At 41.7% G+C, this 26,372-nt stretch overlaps 1 protein-coding gene across 1 annotated transcript in view; it reads right to left on the bottom strand.

Annotated features, from left to right (window-relative positions):
* odad2 (outer dynein arm docking complex subunit 2) overlaps positions 1-26,372 on the bottom strand; it is a 308,719-nt gene that overhangs the window by 55,575 nt on the left and 226,772 nt on the right. The window contains exons 18-19 of the mRNA XM_055651852.1: positions 20,876-21,064; positions 18,358-18,579 (exon numbers count right to left, since the gene is read on the bottom strand). Coding sequence (XP_055507827.1) covers positions 18,358-18,579; positions 20,876-21,064 — 411 coding nt within the window. The remainder of the gene's footprint in view (positions 1-18,357; positions 18,580-20,875; positions 21,065-26,372) is intronic.

Raw genomic sequence — 26,372 nt, 5'->3', positions numbered from 1 at the left:
GCTGTTTAATTTCTGATTATTCCATTAAAAGAAAATCTGTATGGGGACTGACACATTTCTTAATAATTTTAAATACCTGGATCAGATCAACCCAATATTTTATTCTCAAAGGGATATGTTAAATTTATGGAGAAATATGGCAGCAGCTGTGGAAAGGGAAACAGTTAACGTTTCAGACTTAATTCTTTCGTCAGAACCGAGAGAGAAACTTTAACATAGATAGCAGAGAAGATCATCGTTATAGAGTCAGAGTTATACACCACAGAAAAAGGTGCTACAGCAAATGTTATCCATGCTGACCAAGGTGCCCTGTCTAAGCTTGTCCCATTTGCCAGTTAGTGTTCGGCCCATATCCTTCTAAACCTTTCCTATCCATACACCTGTCCAAATATATTTTAAATCTTGTTTTGTACTTGCCTCAAACATGTTTTCTTTTAGTTTGTTCCATAGATGCATGACCCTCTGGGTAAAGTTTCCCCATGGGTCCCTTTTAAAACTTTCCCCTCTCACTTGAAACTTATGCCCACTAGTTTTTAACTCAATTTCCTTGGGGAAAAGTGTGTGCATTTACCTTATCTATGCACCTCTATACACCTTATAAAGTCATCTCTTGGCTGTGGTCATCCTCTATAAGATCATCCATTGGCTATGGTCAACCTATGCTCCAGTGATTAAAGATCGAGGCGCCATGCAGTCACTCTGTCTATTTGAGCCATAGAGTCATAGTGTCCTATAGCATGGAAATGGGCCGTTCAGCCCAACTCGTCCGTGCCGATCAAGAATTGGGCTGAAGGGCTAAGCTAGTCCCATTTTCCAGCATTTGGCCTACATCCTTCTAAATCTTTCCTATCCATGTACCTGTCCAAGTGCCTTATAACTGCCATTATAATACGTGCCTCTTGTGTGACATCCCAAAATGCAGCACCTTGCAGTTATCCAGTAACGTTTCATCAGCTATTTTTACTATGTATTTATTTGTGCTTTTGTTTACAGTCATTTGTGCTCATGGAGACTTATCTCCCCATATTCCCTTTGAACTCAAAATGTCAGATAGGAAGGAGATTTTAACTTTTAATTACATAGAAAACGTATGTTAAACCACAGTTTGGTTCAAAATTAAAAAGATGTAACCTAAGAAGATAAGTTAATTGAGTAAATAATTGAAAAAACGGACTCTCAAGCAAATGTGAGGTCATTGAGGTTTTTGCCACGTGCAAATTCTAAGTAACTGAGTTCACTATTGCACAAAACATAACTATGAAATGCCTGCAAAATGTATCATAAAGTAGCTGTAAAATAAAAAGCAGCTGTGTAACTGTTGAATCAGTCCTGAGCTACTCTAGGGAATGCATAATGGCTGTTTTGGCTACATTGAATGAAAAATGGTTATCAGATTTTTGCTGGGTCATTTGATTTCAGTGACAGCAATATGCATTAATACAATGAGTTGAATCATGCTTTCTCATTTCTCCCTATCTGGAATTGCCACCCCTCCCCAAGTAACCATACCCAAACTTATTATATATGGAGAAACATCGAGCCTACACATCTCAGAGAACTATGGCATCTCCACAAATTTATAAACACAGAAGAAGGCACTGAACAAACCCCACCCATGAAATATTTCTGATGGCACAGTTGGAGACAGAGCTTTGAGACGTAAACATTGTAATTAATTGTAATAGTTTTTGTCAATGTCAGTAGTTTTAACAATGAAGTAAATAGTTAAATCAATAAAATCAATAACAATCTAACGTAAGTACAGTAAAATTGTTAATGAAAGATGCATTAACATATTTACAATTAATTAAATACATGAAAGCAAACGAAAAATTGTAAATGGAGTAATTAACTTTTCCCTGTTGCTCCTATATCTTTTCCCTCTAATGCAGTCTTGGATCCTGCACCAGATCATATCCTAGATAGGATTCAAACAGCATGCATAGTCCAGTGAAGGAGCAAACCAACACATTCTACCAGCCAAATCTGTCAGAAAGCTACAGTATTTTGCATGTCATGCATATTTCAATTTAGATGGCTGAATGGCAGCCATTCTGACAGAACTATTAACAATTGATGGCACAGTCAAGCCTGTAAATTCAACAGCTGTTCTGAAGTTCAGATATGTCTTGAAGATTTACATATACAAAAGCAGCCTCTTGCAATGAATATCAGGCTATATTATTCTGGTATAAGGCAAATAAACGGATCATGAATGTATAATTGCATGATCACATTTCTCATGATATCAGCTTGAACTAAAATTGTTTCACAGAAGATATATGATGGTGTAGTGGTAAAACTAATCCAAATAATTATTGAAGAAAATGTTAATATCTGTGGCCAATAAGCATTGTTGGGTTTTACTTGTACAGGCTCCATGAAACAAACAATCAGAGGAGCATAATAAAATTAAACTGACTATAAAATGGATGCCACTATGAACACCAGCTAAATTATTTCATGATAGTTAACTGTACGCTTAAACAATATCCTCTCAACTAGTCTAGAAATCATAACACAATTACAGGCCACCCCCACATTACCACCACTGAGGTTATGGAAATTCGCCTTTGCAGTATTCACCAATAACCAGCCAAAATTTGTGACATGTATAAAATTCATTCTCAAGGATTTTTTCATGAAAAAGTTTATATATGCACATAAAAATCACTTTTTCAACCTGTATTTCTTACACATCCACAGCTGATGTGACTTTGCATGATGGAAGATTGCAATATCTAGGAATGCATTTCCCCCATATAGTAAAAGGCGCTTGTATGTATTATTGCCTTTTTATTATTTACTTTAAATAATGCACAAAACATATGTAATGCTAATTGCCAGGACGAGACAGATTAAACTACAGGGAGTTGCAGGCTAGAACTTTATTCATTGGACACAGGAGGTTGAGGGGTGATCTTAGAGAGGTGTATAAGATCATGAGGTGAACAGATAGTATTTTGCTCATAGGGCAATCAAGAACCAGAGGACATAGGTGTAAGGTGAGAGGGAAAGATTTAATAGGAATCTTAGGGGCAACCTTTTCACCCAGAGGATGGTGGGTATATGGAATGACCTGCCAGAGAAGGTAGTTGAGGCAGATACTTTGACAATATTTAAAAGACATTTGGACAAGTACATGGCCAGGAAAGGTTTATAGTCGATGAGGCAGCTTGATCAGCATGGGCAAGTTGGGACGAAGAGTCTGTTTCCGTGCTATATGACTGTGCCTCTAGCATAGAATAAATATTCGCCAGGATAACATCTGTAGATTTACAAATAATCTAATTAATAACTAAATGGATGATGTTTTATAAATATGTTTTCATCATATTGGAAGGAAATAGATTGAACTTAGTTTCTCAATCAAATTAAGCTAAGAAAAGCAAAATAGATTTTATAAATTTCAATAGTCTACATTATTCTTTGTCTGTTCCCTAAATCTATTTTAATATGTAGGAAGCTTGTTTAAATTTTGCACCAAGAAGCATTTTGCCATAATCACAGTTCAGTGATTTCACAGTCATAATACTATAGTGTAGGAAGGAACTGCAGATGCTGGTTTAAACCGAAGATAGACACAAAAATCTGGAGTAACCCAGCGGGACAGGCAGCATCTCTGAAGAGAAGGAATGGGGGACGTTTCGGGTCAGACTGAAGAAGGGTCTCGATCCGAAACGTCATCCATTCCTTCTCTCCATAATACTATAGTTACTGGTACTACTTCCAACTGTGTTAAACTCATTGATGTAATTTTCAGGAATGTGACATATATAATCTTTTGAGACTGCATCAATTCTAATGGTGGTGTTTCTGGATTTTGTAAGTTATTATTGGTACTGACTGTTAGGACAGCTGAAGGCAAAAACACTTTCAAAGAAAGACAGTGCCTAAAGCTGCACTGTGGAATATTCTTAGAACTGACTAACAGAAACACCTCCATTAACAAGGTTTGATGATTAGTCTAAGGTCAGTCTAAAACATGTCATTTCTATCCATGAAAAAACACAACTCTTATCATATATTCTAATATGATTGTCCTACACCATCACTAGTAATGGAGCTGATGGATGATGAAATCCATGGCTATTAATGACAAGCTCAGCGGGATGGGGGGGCTGGGGGGTTGGGGAGAGAATATACTTTCATGGATAGGAGAGAGGTGATTGGTTGACTAATGAAAAACACAGAGGTAGAGTCATAGAGTGATACAGTGTGGAAACAGGCCTTTCGGCCCAACTTGCCTACACTGGCCAACATGTCCCAGCTGCACTAGTCCCACCTGCCATCACTTGGTCCATATCCCACGAAACCAGTCCTATCCATGTACCAGTCTAACTGTTTCTTAAATGTTGGGATAGTCCCAGCCTCAACTCCCTCACCTAGCATCTTGTTCCATACACCCACCACCCTTTGTGCGAAAATGTTCCCCCTCAGATTTTTATTAAATCTTTTCCCCTTCTCCTTGAACCGATGTCCTCTGGTCCTCGATTCCCCTACTCTGGGCAAGGGACTCTGTACATCTACCCAGTCTATTCCTCTCATGATTTTATGCACCTCGATAAGATCATCCCTCATCCTCCTGTGCTCCAAGGAATAAAGATCCAATCTACTCAACCTTTCCCTATAGCTCACATACTCAAGTCCTGGCAACATCCTTGTAAATATTCTCTGAACCCTTTTAAGCTTGATAATATCTTTCCTATAACAATGGTGCCCAGAACTGAACACTATACTCTAAATGCCGTCTCACCAACGTCTTATACAACTGCAACATGACCTCCCAACGTTTATACTCAATACTCTGACTGATGAAGGCCAATATGCCAAAAGTCTTTTTGACCACCTTATCTACCTGCGACTCGACCTTCAAGGAACCATGCACCTGCACTCCTAGATCCCTCTGCTCTACAACACTATCCAGAGACCTACCTTTCACTGTGTAGGTCCTGCCCTTGTTAGACATCCCAATCATTCCTCTGCCCACCTGGCCAATCGATCCAGATCCTGCTGCAATCTTTCATATCCATCTTCACTATCTGCAAAACCACCCACTTTTGTATCATCAGCAAACTTGCTAATCTTGCCCTGTATGGCTAATCTTGCCCTCATCCAAATCATTGATGTAGATGACAAACAGGAACAGGCCCAGCACCGAACCCGGAGGCACACCACTAGTCACAGGCCTCCAGTCTGAGAAGCAACATTCCACCATTACACTCTGCTTCCTTCCATGAAGCCAATTTTCTATTGATTCAACTATCTCTCATTGGATCCCATGCAATCTAACCTTCCAAAGCAGCCTACCATGCGGAACCTTGTCGAATGCCTTACTGAAATCCATGTTTACAACATTTACAGCTCTGCCCTCATCGATCTTTTTGGTCACGTCTTCAAAAAAATCAATCAGATTTGTGAGACACAATTTCCCACGTATAAAACATTGCTGACTATCCCTCATCATCCCTTGCCCTTCCAAATGCCTGTATATCCAAAGTTGTGAATTTGTGGAATCCACTATTCCTCAGAAGGCAGTGGATTCACTGGATGCATTCAAAAGAGAGTTAGATAGAGCTCGTAGGGCTTGTGGAATCAAAGGATATGGGGAGAAAGCAGGAATGGGAAACTGATTGTGGATGATCAGCCATGATCACATTGAGTGGCCGTGCTGGCTCGAAGGGCCAAACGGCCTACTCCTGCACCTATTTTCTATATATCTATATTACTAAATCTCTGATCGTGAACACTTTTGGCCCACTGTGCTGCAATTTCCGACAGTACGCCGCTACCTACGGCCGTCATTTTTGGCCACCTCGCTCAGAGCCCCCCTCCGCCTTATGGGTGCGGAGGATTTTTCCCATCGATGACAAATCAGAGAGATATTAATGTTTTTTTTAAAATCACCAGTCTCTCTGCTGCCCCTGCTGGAGGGAGGGGGAGGGACTATAAAACCAGGAAGTGGTGTGCCTCACTCATTCTCTGCAAGATGGATGAAGCCAAGGGTCAAATCTCTCTGAGCTCTGGATAACACTGAACAAATGTCTACACAACTCAGGGTACCCGTAATGTGGTTTGAAAATGAAAATATGGCTTGTTTGAAGTAAAAAGGCACTGACTGCAAATGGTTGTTTGGGTGCTTTGGCTTGAAGTTGAAAGGCACTACTTACTGCAAGTGGCGGCTTGGGTGCTTTGGCTTTAAGTTGAAAGGGACTACTTACTGCAAATGGTGGCTTGGGTGTATTGGCTTGAAGTTGAAAAGCACTACTTACTGCAAATGGTGGCTTGGGAGCTTTGGCTTAAAGTTGAATTGTACTATTTACTGCAAATGATGGCTTGGGTGATTTGGCTTGAAGTTGAAAGGCACTTCTTACTGCAAATGGTGGCTTGGGAGCTTTGGCTTGAAGTTTAAAAAAATCACCATTCTCTCTGCTGCACCTGCTGGAGGGAGGGGGGGGGACTATAAAACCAAGAAGTGGTGTGCCTCACTCATTCTCTGCAAGATGGATGAAGCCAAGGATCACGTCTCTCTGAGCTCGGAATAACACCGAACAAATGTCTACACAACTGAGTACCCTTAATGTGGTTTGAAAATGAAAATATGGTTTGTTTGAAGTAAAAAGGCACTGCCTGCAAATGGTTGTTTGGGTGCTTTGGCTTGAAGTTGACAGGCACTACTTACTGCAAATGGTGGCTTGGGTGTTTTCGCTTGAAGTTGAAAAGCACTACTTACTGCAAATGGTGGCTTGGGTGATTTGGCTTGAAGTTGAAAGGCACTACTTACTGCAAATGGTGGCTTGGGTGCTTTGGCTTGAAGTTGAAAGGCACCACTTACTGCAAATGGTGGCATGAAGTTGAAAGGCACTACTTATTGCAAATGGTGGCATGAAGTAGAAAGGCACTACTTACTGCAAATGGTGGCTTGGGTGCTTTGGCTTGAAGTTGAAAGGCATTACTTACTGCAAATGCTGGCATGAAGTTGAAAGGCACTACTTACTGCAAATGGTGGCTTGGGTGCTTTGGCTTGAAGTTTAAAAAAAATCACCATTCTCTCTGCTGCACCTGCTGGAGGGAGGGGGAGGGACTATAAAACCAGGAAGTGGTGTGCCTCACTCATTCTCTGCAAGATGGATGAAGCCACGGATCATGTCTCTCTGGGCTCTGAATAACTGAACAAATGTCTACACAACTGTGAGTACCCTTAATGTGGTTTGAAAATGAAAATATGGTTTGTTTGAAATAAAAAGGCACTGCCTGCAAATGGTTGTTTGGGTGCTTTGGCTTGAAGTTGAAAGGCACTACTTACTGCAAATGGTGGCTTGGGTACTTTGACTTGAAGTTGAAAGGCACTACTTACTTGCACATGGTGGCTTGGGTGCTTTGGCTTGAAGTTGAAAGGCACCACACTGTAAATGGTTGCATGAAGTTGAAAGGCACTACTTACTGCAAATGGTGGCTTGGGTGCTTTGGCTTGAAGTTGAAAGGCACTACTGCAAATGCAAAGCACTTACTTCCTGTTTGCACTGTATATTGATTTTAGATAAAACGCTACCAATTACGGCTGTGATTTTTGCCAATTTACTCTGTCCCCCATCCGCTGAGCAGGTGCAGAGAATTCTTCCAATCAATAAAAAATAAAAATGTTATTAGTGTTTAAAAAATGTTGAGAATCTCTCTTCTGTCAATCACGCTCTGAAAGCCACACCTTTTCCGGTGGGAGAGGGAGGGGTTATAAAACCTGAAAGTGTGGGTGTGGCTCAGTCTCTGCGTGATGGGGGAGGGAGAGGTCATGACTCTATCTGAGATGTGAATCAACTGAACACACTGAATGTCTACTGGACTGTGAGTTTGGTGTTTTGTGTGGTTTTATGGTGATTTCACCCTGCATGAAATGGTATGAAGCTGCATTTGAATTTGGTGGCCTTCAACCCTGCTTGAAGTGGTATGAAACTGCACTTGAATTTGGCGGCCTTGCATCCTGCTTGAAGTGGTATGAAACTGCATTGAATTTGGTGGCCTTGCACCCTGCTTGAAGTGGAATGAAACTGCACTTGAATTTGGTGGCCTTGGATCCAGCTTGAAGTGGTATGAAACTGCACTTGAATTCGGTGGCCTTGCACCCTGCTCCTAGTGGTAAGAAACTGCACTTAAATTTGGTGGCCTTGCACCCTGCTTGAAATGGTAGGAACATGGATTTGAATTTAGTGGCCTTGCACCCTGCTTGAAATGGAATTTCAAGGAATAGTCATCAGTCAACTGCCAGCCCACCAGCCGTGAGTGAGCTGCCAGCAGATCAGGCTTGAGGGACTGAGCTGCCACCGCAAGAACTCATACCAGCACTCCAGAAAGCCCCCCCCCCCCCACCCCCCACTGGCCACCAATTTTGGAATTGGTGGAGAGGTGGAATATTGCGTCGGGGGACCAGCCCTCCCGTGTGAGCATGGGACCCAACGGGTCCCACTTAGTCTAGTATAACCTATCCCTCTGAATACTCTCTAGTAACTTTCCAACTACACATGTTAAACTCTAACAATGAGGTAAATGGGTCGTAAAAGAGCAACTGTACATCAGCTGGCCCTTCAAACCTGCTCTGTGCATTCATTAAGACCATGCATTTTCTTCTACCTCAGCATCATTTGTTCTTATCACCCTGTTCCCTGTTTTCTTTAATATCCAGAAGTCTATAGACCTGGGTTTTAAATAATCACAGAGCATTCCAAATTCCCAGCCTTTGGAGTACTGAATTCCAAAAGTTCACAGCCTCTGTGTTGAGTCAGTCCTAAATGGGCTATTCCGCTGGCTGTTATGCTTAGCCTGTCATGCCCTTATCAATTTTGCTCTTTTTTTGCTGTGATGTCCTTATATTCTTCCAAACTCAAATAAATAGTTTTAGTCTGTACTGGCAATCCCAATGGACAGAGAAATCACCAGGGAGTCAACAGTTAACGGAAATAATGACATCGGAGTAAATCTTCTTTTCGTTTTATGCAATGCTGCCACAATGGGCGCGCGCGCACACAGACACAGACACAGACACAGACACAGACACAGACACACACACACACACACACACATGAACGAACTACAAAACATCTCCCAAACATCACAGCCAACTTTATTAATCGTGTCCGGACCTTAAAACTAGGAAATTGACAATTTGAAAAGATTCTTTTGCTTATCATGGTTATAATAATGTCCATTATTTTATTGTTATAGTAAATTGTCCTAGGTTAAACATCCGTATATATTACTTCTGACATAAAGTTCAAATGAAGTTGTATTATCTAAAAGGAAGAAGTAGGGTATGCCCACCCTTGTGCATAGTGGACCAATGTAAGGGTTATGAAAATAACAAATGGTTTAACTATGGAGCAGAATTCCCTGTTGGAAATCATGTCTCAACTTTGCCTCAGAAAAGACTGATTCAAAAAGGTTTGGAGCAACTGTTAAGGTATTAAACAATAACTTATTTGAAAGAGAATTATTGAATGAATAGGTCATCAAATAGCTGCATTTTTATGGGATTTAAGAGGAATGTTGTGACCTGAATTCCAAGTAAAGGATAGCAGCTGTGTAATGAAGAAATTCACTTCCATTGAATTCATTGAAATTATATTCGTTCAATGAAACAAATTTCCGAAACAGAGTAAAACGACTATATTGTGTGTTTAAGCATCTTAGTGAGGTTCGATTTCTCTATTCACAAACTTGCAATATTTAAGTTTATCTGCTGAAATTAAGAGATTTAACATCATGGCCGGTGATTAAAGAAAACAATAAATTTGACAGTACTGGCAGTGCTGGGATGTGAATTAGAAAAGAAGGTGTGGTGAACAGATGCAAATTGAAATTTGTAACAACATTTGGATGAAGCAAGGGCTTACAGAAACCAGGGAAAAGTGCAGTCGGTTAATGGACACACACAGCTACAGATAATATTGACTTTATGCAAAGGTGTAATTGGAAATTGGTAATTGTACGGCTGGTTTCATCTTTCATTGAAGTGTGTGCCACCCTGGTGCCAGGGTCCAGGACATCTCGGAGCGGCTGCACTGCATCCTCAAGAGTGAGGGGGATCAGCCAGAGGTTGTAGTGCATGTTGGCACAAATGATATAGGTCGGAAGAGGAAGTAGGTTCTGCAACAAGAATTTACAGAATTGGGTAGAAGACTAAAAAGCAGGACCTGCAGGGTAGTGATCTCAGGTTTGCTTCCAGTACTAGTGAAGGTAAGAATAGGAAGATAGGGGAAATTAACGTGTGGCTGAGGAGTTGGTGCAGGAGGCAGGGATTTCGATTTCTGGATAATTGGGATCTCATCCGGGGCAGGGGTATAACCTGTATAAAAGGGATGGGTTGCACCTAAACTGGAGGGGGACCAACATCTTAGTGGGAAGGTTTGATAATGCTACTAGGGAGGGTTCAAACTAGATTGGCAGAGGGGTGGGTCTGCAGGACAGAGGCTCGTGCGAGGCTAGAAGTTGGTATGGAGGATGAGGTGGGAAAGGTTAGTGGACAGAATAGGCAGATGCAGAGAGAAAGGAAGGAGGGGTTGGTTTAAACTGTAAGTATTTTAATGCAAGGGGCCTGACGGGTAACATATAACAATTACAGCACAGAAACAGGCCATCTCGGCCGTACAAGTCCGTGCCGAACAACTTTTTTTCCCTTAGTCCCACCTGCCTGCACTCATACAATAACCCTCCATTCCCTTCTCATCCATATGCCTATCCAATTTTAAAGTAAGGTAGGGTAAGGCGAATGAGCTTAGGTCATGGATAGGTACGAGTGACTGGGACGTTGTAGCCATGACTGAAACTTGGTTAAGGGAGGGGCAGGACTGGCAGCTTAATGTTCCAGGGGACAGGAGCTTCAGGAGAGAAGGGGTGAGGAAAAAAGAGTAGGAGGGGGGTTGCATTGGTGGTTAAGGAGGATGTCATGGCTGTGTTCAGAGGTGACATTACGGACGGTTCGTCGAGAGAGGCTATATGGGTGGAGCTGAGGAACAAGAAAGGGATGATCACTTTGTTGGGGGTGTCCTACAGATCCCCGAATAGTCAACGGGAATTAGAAGGACAAATGTGCCGGGAGATTGAAGACAGCTGCAGGTCAAATAAGGTTGTTGTAGTAGTGAAATTTAACTTTCCCAACATAGACTGGGAAAATCATTGCATGAAGGGTTCAGATAAGGTGCAATTCCTCAAAAGTGTTCAGGAGAGTTTTCTTAAGCAGTATGTGGAGGTCCCCACATGTGAGAGGGCAATGCTAGATCTAGTATTGGGAAATTGGGAAATTGGGAAGGGCAAGTTAATGACGTGTGTGTGAAGGAGCCTTTCGGGACCAGTCACCACAATTTGATTAGGTTTAAGATAGTTATGGATAGGGACGTAGAGGGCCCACGTGATAAAATGCTCAACTGAGGTAAGGCCAACTTTGAGGGTATGAGAGAAGGTCTTGCTCAAGTTGACTGGAGCAAGTTATTCGATGGGAACAGAACATCAGCCAAGTAGGATGTTTTTCAGTGTACTGAAGAAAGCTCAGGATATGTACATCCCCATTAGAGTGAAGGGCAAAGCAGGCAAAAGTAAGGAAGCTTGGCTGACAAGGGAAATTGAAACGTTAGTCAAAAACAAGAAGGATTCATGGGACGGGTATAGGCAGCTGGGATCAAGTGCATCCCTGGAGGAGTTTTGGGAGCTAAGGAGTAAACTCAAAAAGAAAATCAGAAGGGCAAAAAGGGGCCAGGAGATAGCTCTGGCGGGTTGCCTTAAGGACAATCCCAAAAGATTTTATGAATACATAAGGGGGAAAAGGGTAACTAGAGAGAGAGTGGGACCTCTCAGGAATCAACGCAGTCACCTCTGTGTGGAGCCACAGAAGATGGGCAAGGTCCTAAATGAGTATTTATCCTCCGTATTTACGGAGGAAATTAGTGTCACTGGAAGTGTCTTGAGAGCAGTCAGGGTTACTGTCGAAGAAGTACTCAAGGTACTGTCGTGTTTGAAGGTAGACAAATCTCCAGAGCCTGATCTGATACATCCGAGGACATTGTGGGAAACAAGAGAGGAAATTGCAGGAGCCCTGGTTGACATTTACGAGTCGTCCTTAAATACAGGAGAGGTGCCGGATGATTGGAGGGTGACAAATGTTGTACCTCTTTTCAAGAAGGGCTGCAGGGAAAATGCTGGGAACTATAGGCTGGTGAGCTTAACATCTGTAGTTGGTAAGTTACTGGATAGTATTCTGAGGGATAGGATATACAGGCAAGGGCAAGGCCTGATTAGGGATATTCAGCATGGTTTTGTACATGGGGGGGGGGGCATGTCTCACAAATCTGATTGATTTTTTTGAAGACTTGACCAAAAAGGTTGATGAAGGCAGAGCAGTAGATGTTGTGTACATGGACTTCAGTAAGGCGTTCGACAAGTTCAGGATGGTAGGCTGCTCTGGAAGGTAAGATCGCATGGGATCCAAGGAGAGATAGCTGAACGGATAGCAAATTGGCTCCATGGAAGGAAGCAGAGGGTAATGGTGGAAGGTTGCTTCTCAGACTGCATGCCTGTGACTAGTGGTGTGCCTTAGGGTTCAGTGCTAGGCCCCTTACTGTTTGTCATCTACATCAATGATTTGGATGAGAACATACAGGGTTAGATTAGCAAGTTTGCTGATGATACAAAAGTGAGTGGTTTGGCATATAGTGAAGATGGTTGTGAAAGGGTCTGGATCGATTGGCCAGGTGGGCGGAGGAATGGTTGATGAAATTTAATACAGAGAGTTGTGAGGTGTTGCATTTTGGGACGTCAAACAAGGGCAGGATCTACTCAGTAGGCCTCTGGGTAATGAAGAGCAGAGGGATCAGGAGTACAGGTGCAGGGTTCCTTGAAGGCTGAGTCGCAGGTAGATAAGGTGGTCAAAAAGGCTTTTGGCACTTTAGCCTTCATCAGTCAGAGTATTGAGTATAGAAGTTGGGAGGTCATGAGACGTTGGTGAGTGCGCATTTAGAATATTGTGTTCAGTTCTAGGCATCATGTTATAGGAAAGATATTGTCAAGCTTGAAAGGGTTCAGAAAATTTATGAAGAAGATGCCAGGACTAGAGGGTGTTAGTTATAGGGAGAGGTTGAGTAGGCTGGGTCTCTATTCCATGAAGCGCAGGAGGATAAGGGGTGATGTACAAGATCATGAGAGGAATTAATCAGGTAGATGCACGGAGTCTTTTGCCCAGAGTACGGGAATCGAGGACCAGAGGACATAGGTTCAAGGTGAAGGGGAAAAGATTTAATAGGAATCCGAAGGGTAACTTTTTCACACAAAGGGTGGTGGGTGTATGGAACAAGCTGCCAGAGGAGGTAGTTGAGGCTGGGGCTATCCCATCGTTTAAGAAACAGTTAGACAGGTATATGGACAGGACAGGTTTGGAGGGATATGGACCAAGCACAGGCAAGTGGGACTAGTGTAGCTGGGACATTGTTGGCTGGTGTGGGCGAGTTGGGGCGAAGGGCCTGTTTCCACACTGTATCACTCTACGACTCGATGACTCGAAAAGGAAGAAAAACTATAAGAGATGTAAAATGGAGTGCTGATGTACTTCATATGTTTTCCATTTATCACTAAAAAACATCTTGCAGACTAATTTTAAACTAAATATCCTCAGTAAAATCCACACAATATTGGTGGAGTGTGATAGCATGCAACAGCAGCACCCATTTGTTGCAACTTGTTTTAAAATATATCCTTTGTTCAATGTTCAGAAGACTCAGAAATAGTATCATGCAACAGTAAAAGCTTCCAATGCACAGAGCTAAATTACTAATTTATTCAAGCATCCGCCCAATTTTTGACCTGTATAGTGATTTAAAGGAGCTGGGTTGAAGGGCAGCAGTTGTCGTGGGCAACAAAATCCTGCATTTATCTTCTAGAAATCTTTAAACTTTTTAGATATTCTATTTTAAAATGAAGCCTAACCATGTCTGTAGCATGGCTTCCTGTTCATATCCCAAAACAGATGTGAGTTGAAAAGGAAAAAAATTACAATAAATAAGGAGAAAAAATTTGTCTAGAAATTCCAATGCATTCAAATGCACTGGATGGGCATTTCAGCAGAATACCAAATGCCATTGCAGACACAACAGCCTCACTGGAAAATGTAATTGCATATTTCAGGATGAAATTGCCCCACGTGGGGTTGAGGCCAGATTTGGAGTGAGGGAAGGTCAGTAGCTCTAAGCCCAACCAGGCCCACATGGGCCAGTGGATAGAGGTGTTGTCAATGGGGTCTGGAGGAATTCACCTATGGTTGGGGCAGTAATAAACTTATTGGCAGAGCTGTATACTAATGACCAGGTCTTCACTGGGGGCTTTGGGGATGGAGAGGAACAGAGGAACAAGAAAAATGAAGAGGCAGAGCTGTCAAGTTTTGTCAGAGCATTTCAGTATTCTGCAATTCAGAGTCTGCAAAAGGATATAGATAAGCTAGGTGAGTGGGCAACAACTTGGCAGATGAAATTTAATACTAATAAATGTGAAGTCATTCACTTTGGGAAAAAAAATGATAGGGCAAGTTATTTTCTAAATGAGGAGGAGCTGCGTTGTAATGCAACGCAAAGGGATCTAGGGGTACTAGTACATGAATCACTGAAAGTTAGTATGCAGGTGCAGCAAGCAATCAGGAAGGCCAATGGAGTTTTGGCCTTTATTGCTAGGGGGATTGAGTATAAAAACACGGAGGTCTTGCTGCAGCTGTACACAGTATTAGTGAGACCACATTTGGAATACTGTGTACAGTTCTGGGGTCCATACTTAAGAAAGGATGTACTAGCCCTGGAGGCAGTGCAGCGAAGGTTTACAAGATTAATTCCTGCAATGAGGGGATTGACATATGAGGAAAGGTTAAGTAGGCTGGAACTCTACTCTTTGGAGTTTAGAAGAATGAGAGGCGATCTCATTGAAACATATAAAGATCGTGAGGGGCCTTGAACGGGTGGATGCACCGAGGAGGTTCCCAATGACCGGGGACACTAGAACTAGGGGACATAGTTGCAGAATAAGGGGGGGCTCTTTTAAAACTGAGATGAGGAAGAACTTCTTCACCCAGAGGGTGGTTAATTTATGGAATTCACTGCCCCAGGGAGCAGTGGAAGCAGAAACTTTAAATATATTTAAGACTAAAATAGATGGTTTTTTAGCTGCCAAGGGGATAAGGGGCTACGGGGAGAGGGCAGGGATATGGACCTAGGTATGGTTAGTATAGTAAGACCTGAGTGATCTCCTGGACAAGTGTCGATCACCTAGATTGGGGTCGGAGAGGAATTTCCCGGATTTTTTTCCCGAATTGGACCTGGGTTTTTATCCGGTTTTTTGCCTCCCCCAGGAGATCACGAGGTTCTTGGGGTGGAGAGGGGTGATAGCGGTATAAAGGGGAGGGTAGTGTCTTGTGTTCTGTGTCTTGTGTCTACTGTTTGTGGGTAAGTGTGTCTGTTTAGTGTTCAGCCATGAGCGAATGGTGGTGCGGGCTCGATGGGCCTGGTGGTCTGCTCTCGCACCTACTTTCTATGTTTCTATGTTTCTATGTTTCTAGTACCTGAAAATCAGTATTTTGCTGAGGAAATCAGTATTTTTACGCGGTGCCATTTTGCTGAAAAAAAAATGTTCTTTTTTATGTGTGGTCATACCAATGTAAGAGTAAAAAGAATGCATAACTTTGCTACCAATTGACATGTATTTTACGCACATAACTTGACAGTGCGCTCATTGCCATCTCTTTGTATGCTGCTGTTTGAACGGCTGCTTCCTGCTTTTAGCACCAGATGATGATGTACAAGTCATTTTGGAAGCCTCCCTCTCCCTCCCTCGCTCCTTCTCCCTCCTTCCTCTCTCTCTCCCTCCCTCCCTCCATACCCCTCTCCATCTCTCGCCCTCCCTCCCTCTCTCTCTCCATCCCTCCCTCTTTCTCTTCCCCCTCCCCCTTTACCTTCCACCCACCCTCTCTCTTCCTCTCTCCAACTTCCTTTTTTTCTCCCTCCCTCTTATTCCCTCCCTCCCTCTCTCTGCCTTTATCCTTCTCCCTCTCCCTCCCTCCTTCTCCCTCCCCACTCCATCCTCTCCCTCTCTCCACCCCTCCCTCTCTGCACTCCTCCCTCTCTCCCCCTTGAGCCCATCCACTGTTCTGTAAAATCAAGGCTAATCCCAATGTAACTGCAATCCCACTGGTAACCTTTCACCACTAGGCTTATCCAGAATTCTACCACTGCCTGAAAAATAATCAATGCAACTTCCACTAAGAAAGAGAATTACAAAGACTCATTGTTATATGAGAATTATCCTGAACAATCTGTGACCCATAGCGCTGTGGCCATAGCGCTATGTATAAAGCCCACAGCGCTATATTTAAAGTCCATGGCGCTCCAGCCGATAGCGCTATATTTATAACCCTCAGCACGTTGTTTAAATTCCCACACGTTAAACTGACAGTGCTCTGTTTAAACTTGGAGCGGGACAGGCAGTGACTCTGGAGAGAAGGAATGGGTTACGTTTCTAGTCGAGACTCTTCTTCAGACTGAACTGAACTCCGTATTTAAAATCCGTATTTAACAACACAAATTCGTACATCCGTATTCTAATCGCATTTCCGTACAAATTACGGAAAATCCGTACTACCTGGCAGCTCTGAAGAGGCAACAGAAGAGGTGGGTTTGTGGGATTAGAGTACAATTGATTGGTCTGTGAGGAAATAACTCGTATTAAGTGGAATCCAATTTTATTCAAACTTGGTTGCAGAAGTAGTGGTAATGGGGGTAATTAAACTAAGGCTTGGTAATGGGGGTAATTAAACTAATATTTTAACAACACTCAATAATGGGAAATAATGTCATCTCACACTTCGGTGATGCTGAAAAGACATTAGGGAATGAGGGTGACACACTTATAAGTGCCTGGTTGATTATGCAATTGAATATATTGTCTTTTGAATGAAAGAGTTGTGAGATTATGATTGAAAGTGGAAGGCATATTTACATTTAGACTTTAGTCTTTAAAGATACAGTGCGAAACAGGCCCTTAGGCCTACCGAGGTGGCTCTGGCCAGCGATTACGCAATACATTAGCACCATCCTACAAATTAGAGACAATTTACAATTTTACTGAAGCCAAATAACCTACAAACCTGCATGTCTTTGGATTGTGGGAGAAAACTCGGAGCACCCAGAGAAAACCACGCGGTCACAGGGAGAACGTACAAACTCCACACAGAGAGCACCCATAGCCAGGATCGAATCCGGGTGTCTGGTGCTGTAAGGCAGCAGTTCTACTGTGCCATAAGGTCATGTAATAGGAGCAAAATGAGGCCATTCAGCCCATCAAGTCTACTCCGTCATTCAATCATGGCTGATCTATCTCTCCCTCCAAACCATATTCTCCTGCCCTCTCCCCATACCCCTTGACAACCGTTCTATTCAAGAATCTATCTATCTCTGCCTCAAAAATATCCATTGACTTGGCCTCCACAGTCTTCTAAGGCAAAGAATTCCACAGATTCACCATCCATGACTAAACAAAATCCTCCTCATCTCCTTCCTAAAGGAACGTCCTATAATTCTGAGGCTAGGACCTCTAATTTTAGGCTCTCCCACTAGTGGAAACATCCTCTCCACATCCACTCTATCCATGCCTTTCACTGTTCGGTAAGTTTCAATGAGGTCTCCCTTCATCCTTCTAAACTCCAGCGAGTACAGACCCAGTGCCGTCAAATGCTCATCATATGTTAACCACTCATTCCTGGGATAATTCTTGTAAACCTCCTCTGGGCCCTCTCCAGAGCAAGCACATCCTTCCTCAGATACAGTACCCAAAATTGCCCATAATACTCCAAATGTGGCCTGACCAGCACCTTATAGAGCCTCAGCATTACATTCCTGTTTTTGTATTCTAGCCCTCTCTAAATAAATGCTAGCATTGCGTTTGCCTTCCTTACTACCATTTCGACTTGCAAATTAACTTTTTGGGAATCCAGCACTCCCAAGTCCCTTTGCACCTCCGATTTCTGGATTCTCTACGCATTTAGAAAATAGTCTGCGCCTTTATTCCTATAACCAAAATGCATGATTCCACATTTTGCTACATTATATTCCACCTGCCACTTCTCTGTTCACTCTCCCAACCTGTCCAAGCCCTTCTGCAGAGTCCTTGCTTTCTCTACACTACCTACCCCCTCCACCTATTTTCGCATCATTTGCAAACTTGGCCACAAAGATTTCAATTCCCTCATCGAAATCATTAAACATATGTTGGTTACTACTTGTTTGAAAATATTTTCTTTGTTCAACGCTCAGAGACTCAGAAATAGGACCAAATTGAAAAACTTACCCTCACCACACCATTCTCATGCATTGTAATACAATTCTTGGGATCAAATGAAAGTTGGTGCAGGGCTTGTGCTGTGGCACGATGCACAAGTGGATTTTTTGATTTCAGGTAACGAACCAGTGGGGCCACGGCTCCAGTTTGTCCGAATGCAACCCTGTTGTTACCCCACTTGCAACAGCAAGCAATAGCATCTGCTAAATGTTCGCGAAGCTTGTCATCTCTCTGCAGGAAAAGAAAACAACTTTGTCTTACATTGCATCATTGGAGATAATCAATGCCAAGCTTTAATTAATTGTACATTGATAATATAATTCCTTCTCATTTCACAATGTTGAGTAAAATAACTTCTGGTTCTACTAGTCGTTTACAAGCAATTCACACGAGGGTAAATTGCAATCACCCTTTTTACTGGGGCTCTTCATGTCCATTAACACAATAACAATGATATACAATAATCAATAGTACAATTAATTAATAATCAGCAATACTAAGTAGACATTGCTTGGACAATCTAAGGGATCTGCCATTAAAGGAATCTACTGGAGGTGTGCCTCCAAAGGGCAGCTAATATCATCAAAGACCTACAGCACCCAGGCCATACGCCCATCTCACTATTACTATCGGGAAGAAGGTACAGGAACCTGAAAACTGCCATCCCCAGGTTCAAGAACAGCTTCTTCCCTGCAAAGGTTTGACCTCTTGAACACAGCACAATACTAACCACGACCTCAGCAACAACACCTCATATTTTGCTTGGGCAGCTTACACCCCAGCGGTATGAATATTGACTTCTCTAACTTCAAGTAACCCTTGCCTTCCCTCTCCCTCCATCTGCTCCCCTACCCAGTTCTCTGACTAGACTGTCCTTGTTTACATTTTATCTCTGTTTGCTTTGTTGTTACCTTCTCCTAGCTAACAGTGATCTATTCTACATTTTCCTTGATCTCCATCCCCTTTGTCTCATTTTCACACCTTACATTTCCTTATCTCTGTATTTCCCTCTCCCCTGACTCAGTCTGAAGAAGTCTCGACCCGAAACGTCACCCATTCTTTCTATCCAGAGATGCTGTCCCACTGAGTTACTCCAGCATTTTGTGTCTATCTTCGGTTTAAACTAGAATTTGCAGTATCTTCCTACAACAAACCTCAGCAACTCTGATCTACTGTGGTCATTGTTTTAATTACACTATGAACTTTGGGGTTTTTTTGCACTCTCATTGCCCAGTTACCAATAACATAAATCCTTTCTTTTTTATACTTCATAAAGTTCTTTTTTCAACCCTAATTTGAACAATAAATACTGATTTACTGAAATTTCAGTCTGAGATTTAAAGTAAACTGAAATTAGACTATGGAAAACTATTATTCTCAAATTTATCATCAAGTTGTTTGGTGTTTCCCTCAAGCAGAAACTACCATCTATTCCCATTTCATTAGTTTCTTCCCATCCCATTAATATTATGCCTTTAAAATAATGGATGCACAAGAGACAGCAGATACTATGATCTATAGCAAAAAAAGGGGGAGCAGTTGGAGGGATTCAGCAGGTCAGGCAGGGACCTGGAGGAAAATGGACAGATGATATTTTGGGTTGCGATCCTGCATCTAGACAAAGGCTATTTGAGAAGTCACTAATATAAAGAAGTGAGGGAGAAGGATGAGGTAAGAGCTAGCAAGCGATAGATCGATACAGGAGAAGAAGTGCAGGAATTATGATGAATCAAATGTGGTTGAAGTGATTCATAGTAAATATTAGTGCAAAATTATTAAGTATATTAATATGGACTCTTCATAATCAACAGTCTGAATAGAGGGCATTCCAATCATTGTTAATAGGCAAATTGATACATTCTATCTGTACCTCTTCCGATTAGGAAAGAATGATGTAGTCTGGGACATTTTCTCATGAAAAGTTATGGTTGAGTAGTAACATAAAATAAATGTTTGATAAGGTAGCTGTTGTCACAACACCTTCTGTTATTAAAAGGATGAGAGGATTAAGTGCCTATTCCTAATTGCCTGAAAATGGTGATGACTACCTTATTGAATCAGCTGAAGATAGTCCCCAGTGCTGTTGGTTAAGTCGTTGTAGGATTTGGAGCCAGTGACAATGAAAAATAGTGATATATCATTATGCTTCCATTTGTGAGAGATCAGAAACATAAAGATAAAATAATCACTGCAAACTATAAAGTTTTAGCCTTTAAAATGGTAATTAATTGTACAGATTTATAGCTGAGCAAAATACAAACACAGTGGCTTTCCTCATTGCCACATTTGAGATACTGGGCATGCTCAAAAAGCATAGAGCATAAAGGGGGATTTGACATAATGTTCTTAAAAACAAACGTTACAGTATATCACAGCATAGCAGTAATATAAGATAACATAACAGCATTCACTTACTAAAATTACTAACCAAAATAAATGTATTTAGCCAGAGAGTTGCTTAAATAAAGGTGGACCAAAAGTAAGAGTTGAAGTGAGTAGCATAAAATATGAATGCAAATTCACTTACTATGTATGTTAAACTTGACAACATTGGAACAACTGCATGATCTGTTATAACTGCCAGGTTTTCTTCATCCATGGCGATTTTGGCTAAAGCTGCACAAACACTGGCCAGAACGTCTATGTTGTCGGATTTTAGCAAATTAACAATTAATTCAAGACCACCAACAAAGGAGCGAACCATCTCTCCAGCATCCTAAACAAAACAAGGAAAAAAATGTGTTACAGGAATGAAATGCCTTGTGAAGCCATCTCGGGGTAATGGCAAACCTCATGTAGGAGGTAGGTAACTTAAATGCACCTGTGAAGGACAAATGTCTGTTTTGGTCATGGGAAAATATAATGATATTTTGGCCTATTCCAAATGGCAATGACACATTGATTTTTTACAACAACCCTATCATATAAAAGATTTTCCTTACTCTTTAATATGGAGAGTACTATAATTAGAACATTTTTAGGCCTCAGTTAAAGACTTCTCCCCCAGGTTTCTTGAGGGGGCTTGTCTCAAAAGTATATCACATTTTATACTTGGAAGAGAAGCAAAACAATTCTTTCCTGATGAAAAAAAAGACCATTATTTAAACTTGAGCTTGCATGGTTAGGATAGCAAAGGGCTATGGGAAAAATTGAGCCAAAATGCTGCAGGATGTTTAAATATCTACATTTTCACCATATTCGGTAATGTCAATCACGCTACTTATGTGTATAAAAACCCAGGTCATTTTGTTATACTTTGCCAACCAGGAGCAGTTTACTTTGTAGCAAAAACAAGAGAAATTCTGCTCAGCTGGAGCAGTTGATGGTCCAGATTTGTACTTGGCTTCAAAATTGACTAACGAATACAATGCAATTTATATTTTTTGCTTTTTAATTCAAAGTTCTAACATTTAATTTTGTGTTAATGGGTGTATTAAAATGGCATAGGAAATTGTGAGGTAGGAACAAGATGCAGATATTAGAAACCAAGAACTGCAGATGCTGGTTTATGCAAAAGGACACAAAATGCTGGGAGTAACTCAGCAGGTCAGGTCACATCTCTGGAGAACATGGATAGGTAATGTTTTGGGTTGGGTCAGTCTGAAGAAACGGCCCAAAATGTAATCTATCCATGTTCGGTTTGGTGCTATCTAACTCGCTGAGTTAGTCCAGCACTTTGTGCCCTTTTTAGATGCAGATATTGATGGGTCTATTTTAGGGTGCACCTGAAACTGGGCCCCAGGCCCTAAATCACACTGATAAACTGTAGAAACGATGGGACATTTCCATGCAAACTACAGATGAAAATACTCCAAATTTGGAGCCATTAAATTAACAGCAATGGTGTTGGGTCATTCAAAGAGAAATGTAACATGGAGAAGGTGATGGAGATCTTTGGAGTTGATTTGGAAAATGATGACAAATAAATAATAGGAAAGAATGATGTGGAGAAAGAGGTGAGAAAAGAGAGAGTAACCTGGAACAGAAGGTGAGTGGGAAGGAGATAGTTGATGGAGGAGGAATAGAAGTCAGACGTGAGTGAAGGAGCCACTGGGATGGAGGCAAAGAAAGGCAAATTTTGAGGTGCCATTAGTTGGGAATGATTGTTAAATTAATGTAGAGATGGAGTAAACATTTGCCATCTAAGACCTATGGCTGGAATAGTTTAAAAATGATTTTATTCTAGTGAGGCTAGCAGCTGTGTCTTTGCTGGTTAGATTGCTTCTGGACCTTATCTGCCTGAAATTAGCTTCTGTAGAATGCCTCAATTAATCAATAACTTCAAATTAGATACCAATCCAAAGTCTGATACTGCGGAGAGTACCTTGACATATCTTTGTGGATCTTTAATAAAGTGGTGAATATCTTCATCTATCCATACTCCTGCCTTATTCCTACTGTTGGAATCTCTCATGTGCTTTAATTTAGATTGTTATATGATAGATAGTGAGATTAGTGGAGTCCTGGATAATTGTGCAATTATCTTTCAGACAATTGCACAATATTCTGAGTCCAATAAGAGAAACTCAGTCCCAGGAAAAAGTCTCTTCGGCGGATGCCACAATCATGAGAGAACCAAATGCGATGCATAGAACCTAGAGCTGGGGCTATATTCCTCTAAACCTTTTGTGTCGATTTACCTGTCCAATTGTCTCCTAAACATTGTAATTATATCAATTTCTACCACTTCCTCTGATACTTTCCAGGATTAGAATGATGGTTCTCCAGATCATTTCAAAGATGTTCCAAAATGACCTATATTTCTGTGGAATGGTCAAATACCTCTTTATCACTGCATGTATCGTTACAGTAGCTTCCTGATTGCTGTAAGAAAGTCAGCATCAGAAAATTATGTGAAAATTCCACCTAATAAGGATCATAAGACATAGTGTTTCTTCATTTATTTCAAAACAATGAAACCATGTAGGAGCAAATAAAGATACAAAGTGCTTGAGTAACTCAGTAACTCAGGGATAAGGCAACACTTCTAGAGAACCTGGACATGTCCAGCACTTTGTGTCGTTTACTGAGATTAAACAGACTACCTGTAGTTTCTCAGCACAACCATGAACTCCTAACTGAACTCCCAACTGAAGAATTAGATAGAGCTCTTAGGGATAGCAGAGTTAAGGGATATGGAGAGAAGGCAGGAACGGGATACTGATTGTGGATGATCAGCCATGATCAAATTGAATGATGGTGCTGGCTCGAAGGGCAGAATGTCCTACTCCTGCACCTATTGTCTATTGAACCAGAGTGTCACATTCACCATGTTTCAATCTTTTCCACCTTTAGAATACTGGAAGATTATTATAAACCTCTCTGCAATCTCCACCCTTAGTTTTGTAAACCAGTATCTGTAGTTCCATGTGCCTATTAGTGTAGGAGGTCTGTTTTGTATCTCAATGCGTAGCAAATCATATTTAGTGTGTTCATTATGTTCTAATAGTGAGTATTTTGGCTGACCTAAATGTCAAATATTTTCTTTTGAGATGCCTGTTACCATCTACAATTATAGACAGCAATAATAAAGTAAATCACAGGGAGAATAGAACACAGACCAAAATAATTATGCCTTACATAATGGTTGAGTATAAACGGTGTGTTGTATAATGATATACTATGCAGCACACCTCTCAGGGTGTCAGTGGACCACTTCAATATAAAACCCATATTGCAGAATCTGAAACTTTCTGGCAAATGTGTGCTGTGTTCTGTCAAGCAAAACCAGAAGTTGCTGAGTTATAGCTTAAATTTAATTTTGAAATTAACTGCCACTGCTAACGAATGGCTCATTTTTGTGAACAAATTACTTATGAAGAAAGACGGCTTAGAAATTAATTAGCTCCAGTATCAAAGTGAGTCACTGAGTTATACAGCATGGCCCACTTGTCCATGCTAACCAGCCGTTTTGAGCTGGTGCCATTTGCCTCGGATTAGCATTTCTCCCTCTAAACTGTTTGTGACCATTTTCCAGTCGAAATGTTTCTTAACGTTGTAATTATACCCAATTCCATCACTCCGCTCACTGAACCTCTGTGTGAAAAAGTTCCCCCTCAGGTCCCTTTAAATCTTTCCCTTCTCACCTTAAAGCTATGCACTCCAGTTTTACACTTCCCTGCACTGGAGAAAAGACTGTGGCTATTCAGCTTATCTATGCTGCTCATGATTTAAAAAACCTCTTTAAGGTCAATCACTCAGCCTCTTTTGCTCCAGGGAAAATAGTCCCAGTCTATCCAGCCTCATTTTATGCCTCATGGCCACCACCCAACAATATCTTTGTGAATTGCATCCTCTCCCACATAATCACACATTTCCAATAGTGTGGTGTGCAGAACTGCACACAATAATCCAGGTCACACTAATGTCTTGTATAGCTGTAACATAACTGTAATTCTTGTAATCAGTGCCCCATTCGATGGAGGCAAATGAGCCGTACGCTTTCCTAACCACCATGTCTACCTGTGTTGCCACTTTTGCAGACCTATGTGCTTGTACCCCTAATGGGCCTGTCCCACTTAGGCGATTTTTCAGCGGACTGCTGGCGACTGTCAAGTTGCCGGCAGTCGCCAGAAAAATGGGGAACTGGAACGGCGACTATCAGAGTGGAACACACACACACACACGCACGCACGCACGCACGCACGCACGCACGCACACACACACACACACACACACACACACACACACACACACACACACACACACACACACACACACCGCATCCTTCACCAGCCTGTGTGAATTTTTTAGACAGCGCTCCCCACGCTTGCCCTGTCTAAAAAGCTCACACGGTGCAAAGCCAAGGTGATAGACACACACCACGATAAACAGGAAGGTTGGTGCTGTAAAAAGACAGCTAAAGCACAGTGTATTGTGTCCTTTAAAAGAAGGGGGAGAAGAAGCGGAGACAACTTTTAAAAAAACAGAGAGACATATTACCGGTCAGTTATCCTTGGTTCTGAAAACCACTGCTTACCTTTTTTTTCCGAATGAGCAAATTAAATTCACTGGTCAGCACCAGCTACAACCTACGAGAACCTCTGAGAACCTTCGACCTCCTGGCAACCCTCTAGGACCTCCTGGCGACCCACCTGCGGCTCGAGAATTCTCGCCACTCTCCATGGCGGCTTCATTCTAGTCGCTGCTAATTTTTCAACATTGAAAAATTCGAGGCGACCATAATGAGGCAGCGACTAGTTCCGAAAATGCGGGAACTCCTCACGACCATGAAGGCGACTAGCCAGCAACCACCTGCGAACATGTTGCGACCATATGGCGACTGCATAGTCTTCTGCAATCGCCTAAAAAGTCGCGTAAGTGGGACAGGCCCATTAGTCTCTTTGTTCACAATACTCCTCAGGCCCTGTCATTCACTGTGTATCTCCAAAAATTGTAACACTTGGCAGTTGTCTAATTTTAATTCCATCTGATAACTTTCCCAGTTAACCTAGATCCTGTTGCAATGTTAGATAATGTTATTCACTACTCCTCAGCCCACTTGCCCAAATGATCAAGAATCAGCTGTAATTTATGTTAACTATCTTCGCTATCCACAATACTGCCCATTTGGAAACTTACTAATCATTACATGTACATTCTCATTCAAATTGTTCATATAAACCGTAAACAACAATGGGCCCAGTAGTGATCCCTGAGGCATACCATCAGTCACAGGCCTCCAATCCGAAAAATATTCTTCCACCATCACTTCCATGAAACTAATTCTCAATTCAATCGGCTTGAGCTCTCTGGATCCCATGCAATCTAACCTTCCATATACGGAAACTTATTAAAGGTCTACGGATTTGCTCTCATCAACCTTTTTGGTTACTTCTTCTTTGGTTACTATCAGATTCATAAGACACGATCTCTCGCATAAAATCCTCACGACTAATTTGTAGCATTTCAAAATTAAACAAACTGCAATGTTGTAACAAAAGTGATTCTTTGTCACCTTCTGAATGAGGTCTGGGATTGGAGTTCCATCCACTGTTTTGATCTTGCTCTCAATATTAGCAAGA

This window comes from Leucoraja erinacea, chromosome 2 (genome assembly GCF_028641065.1).
Source record: "Leucoraja erinacea ecotype New England chromosome 2, Leri_hhj_1, whole genome shotgun sequence".
In the NCBI taxonomy this organism is placed as follows: domain Eukaryota; kingdom Metazoa; phylum Chordata; class Chondrichthyes; order Rajiformes; family Rajidae; genus Leucoraja; species Leucoraja erinaceus.
The sequence above is the reverse complement of the archived record's forward strand: the minus strand, read 5'-3'. Positions and strand labels throughout refer to the sequence as shown.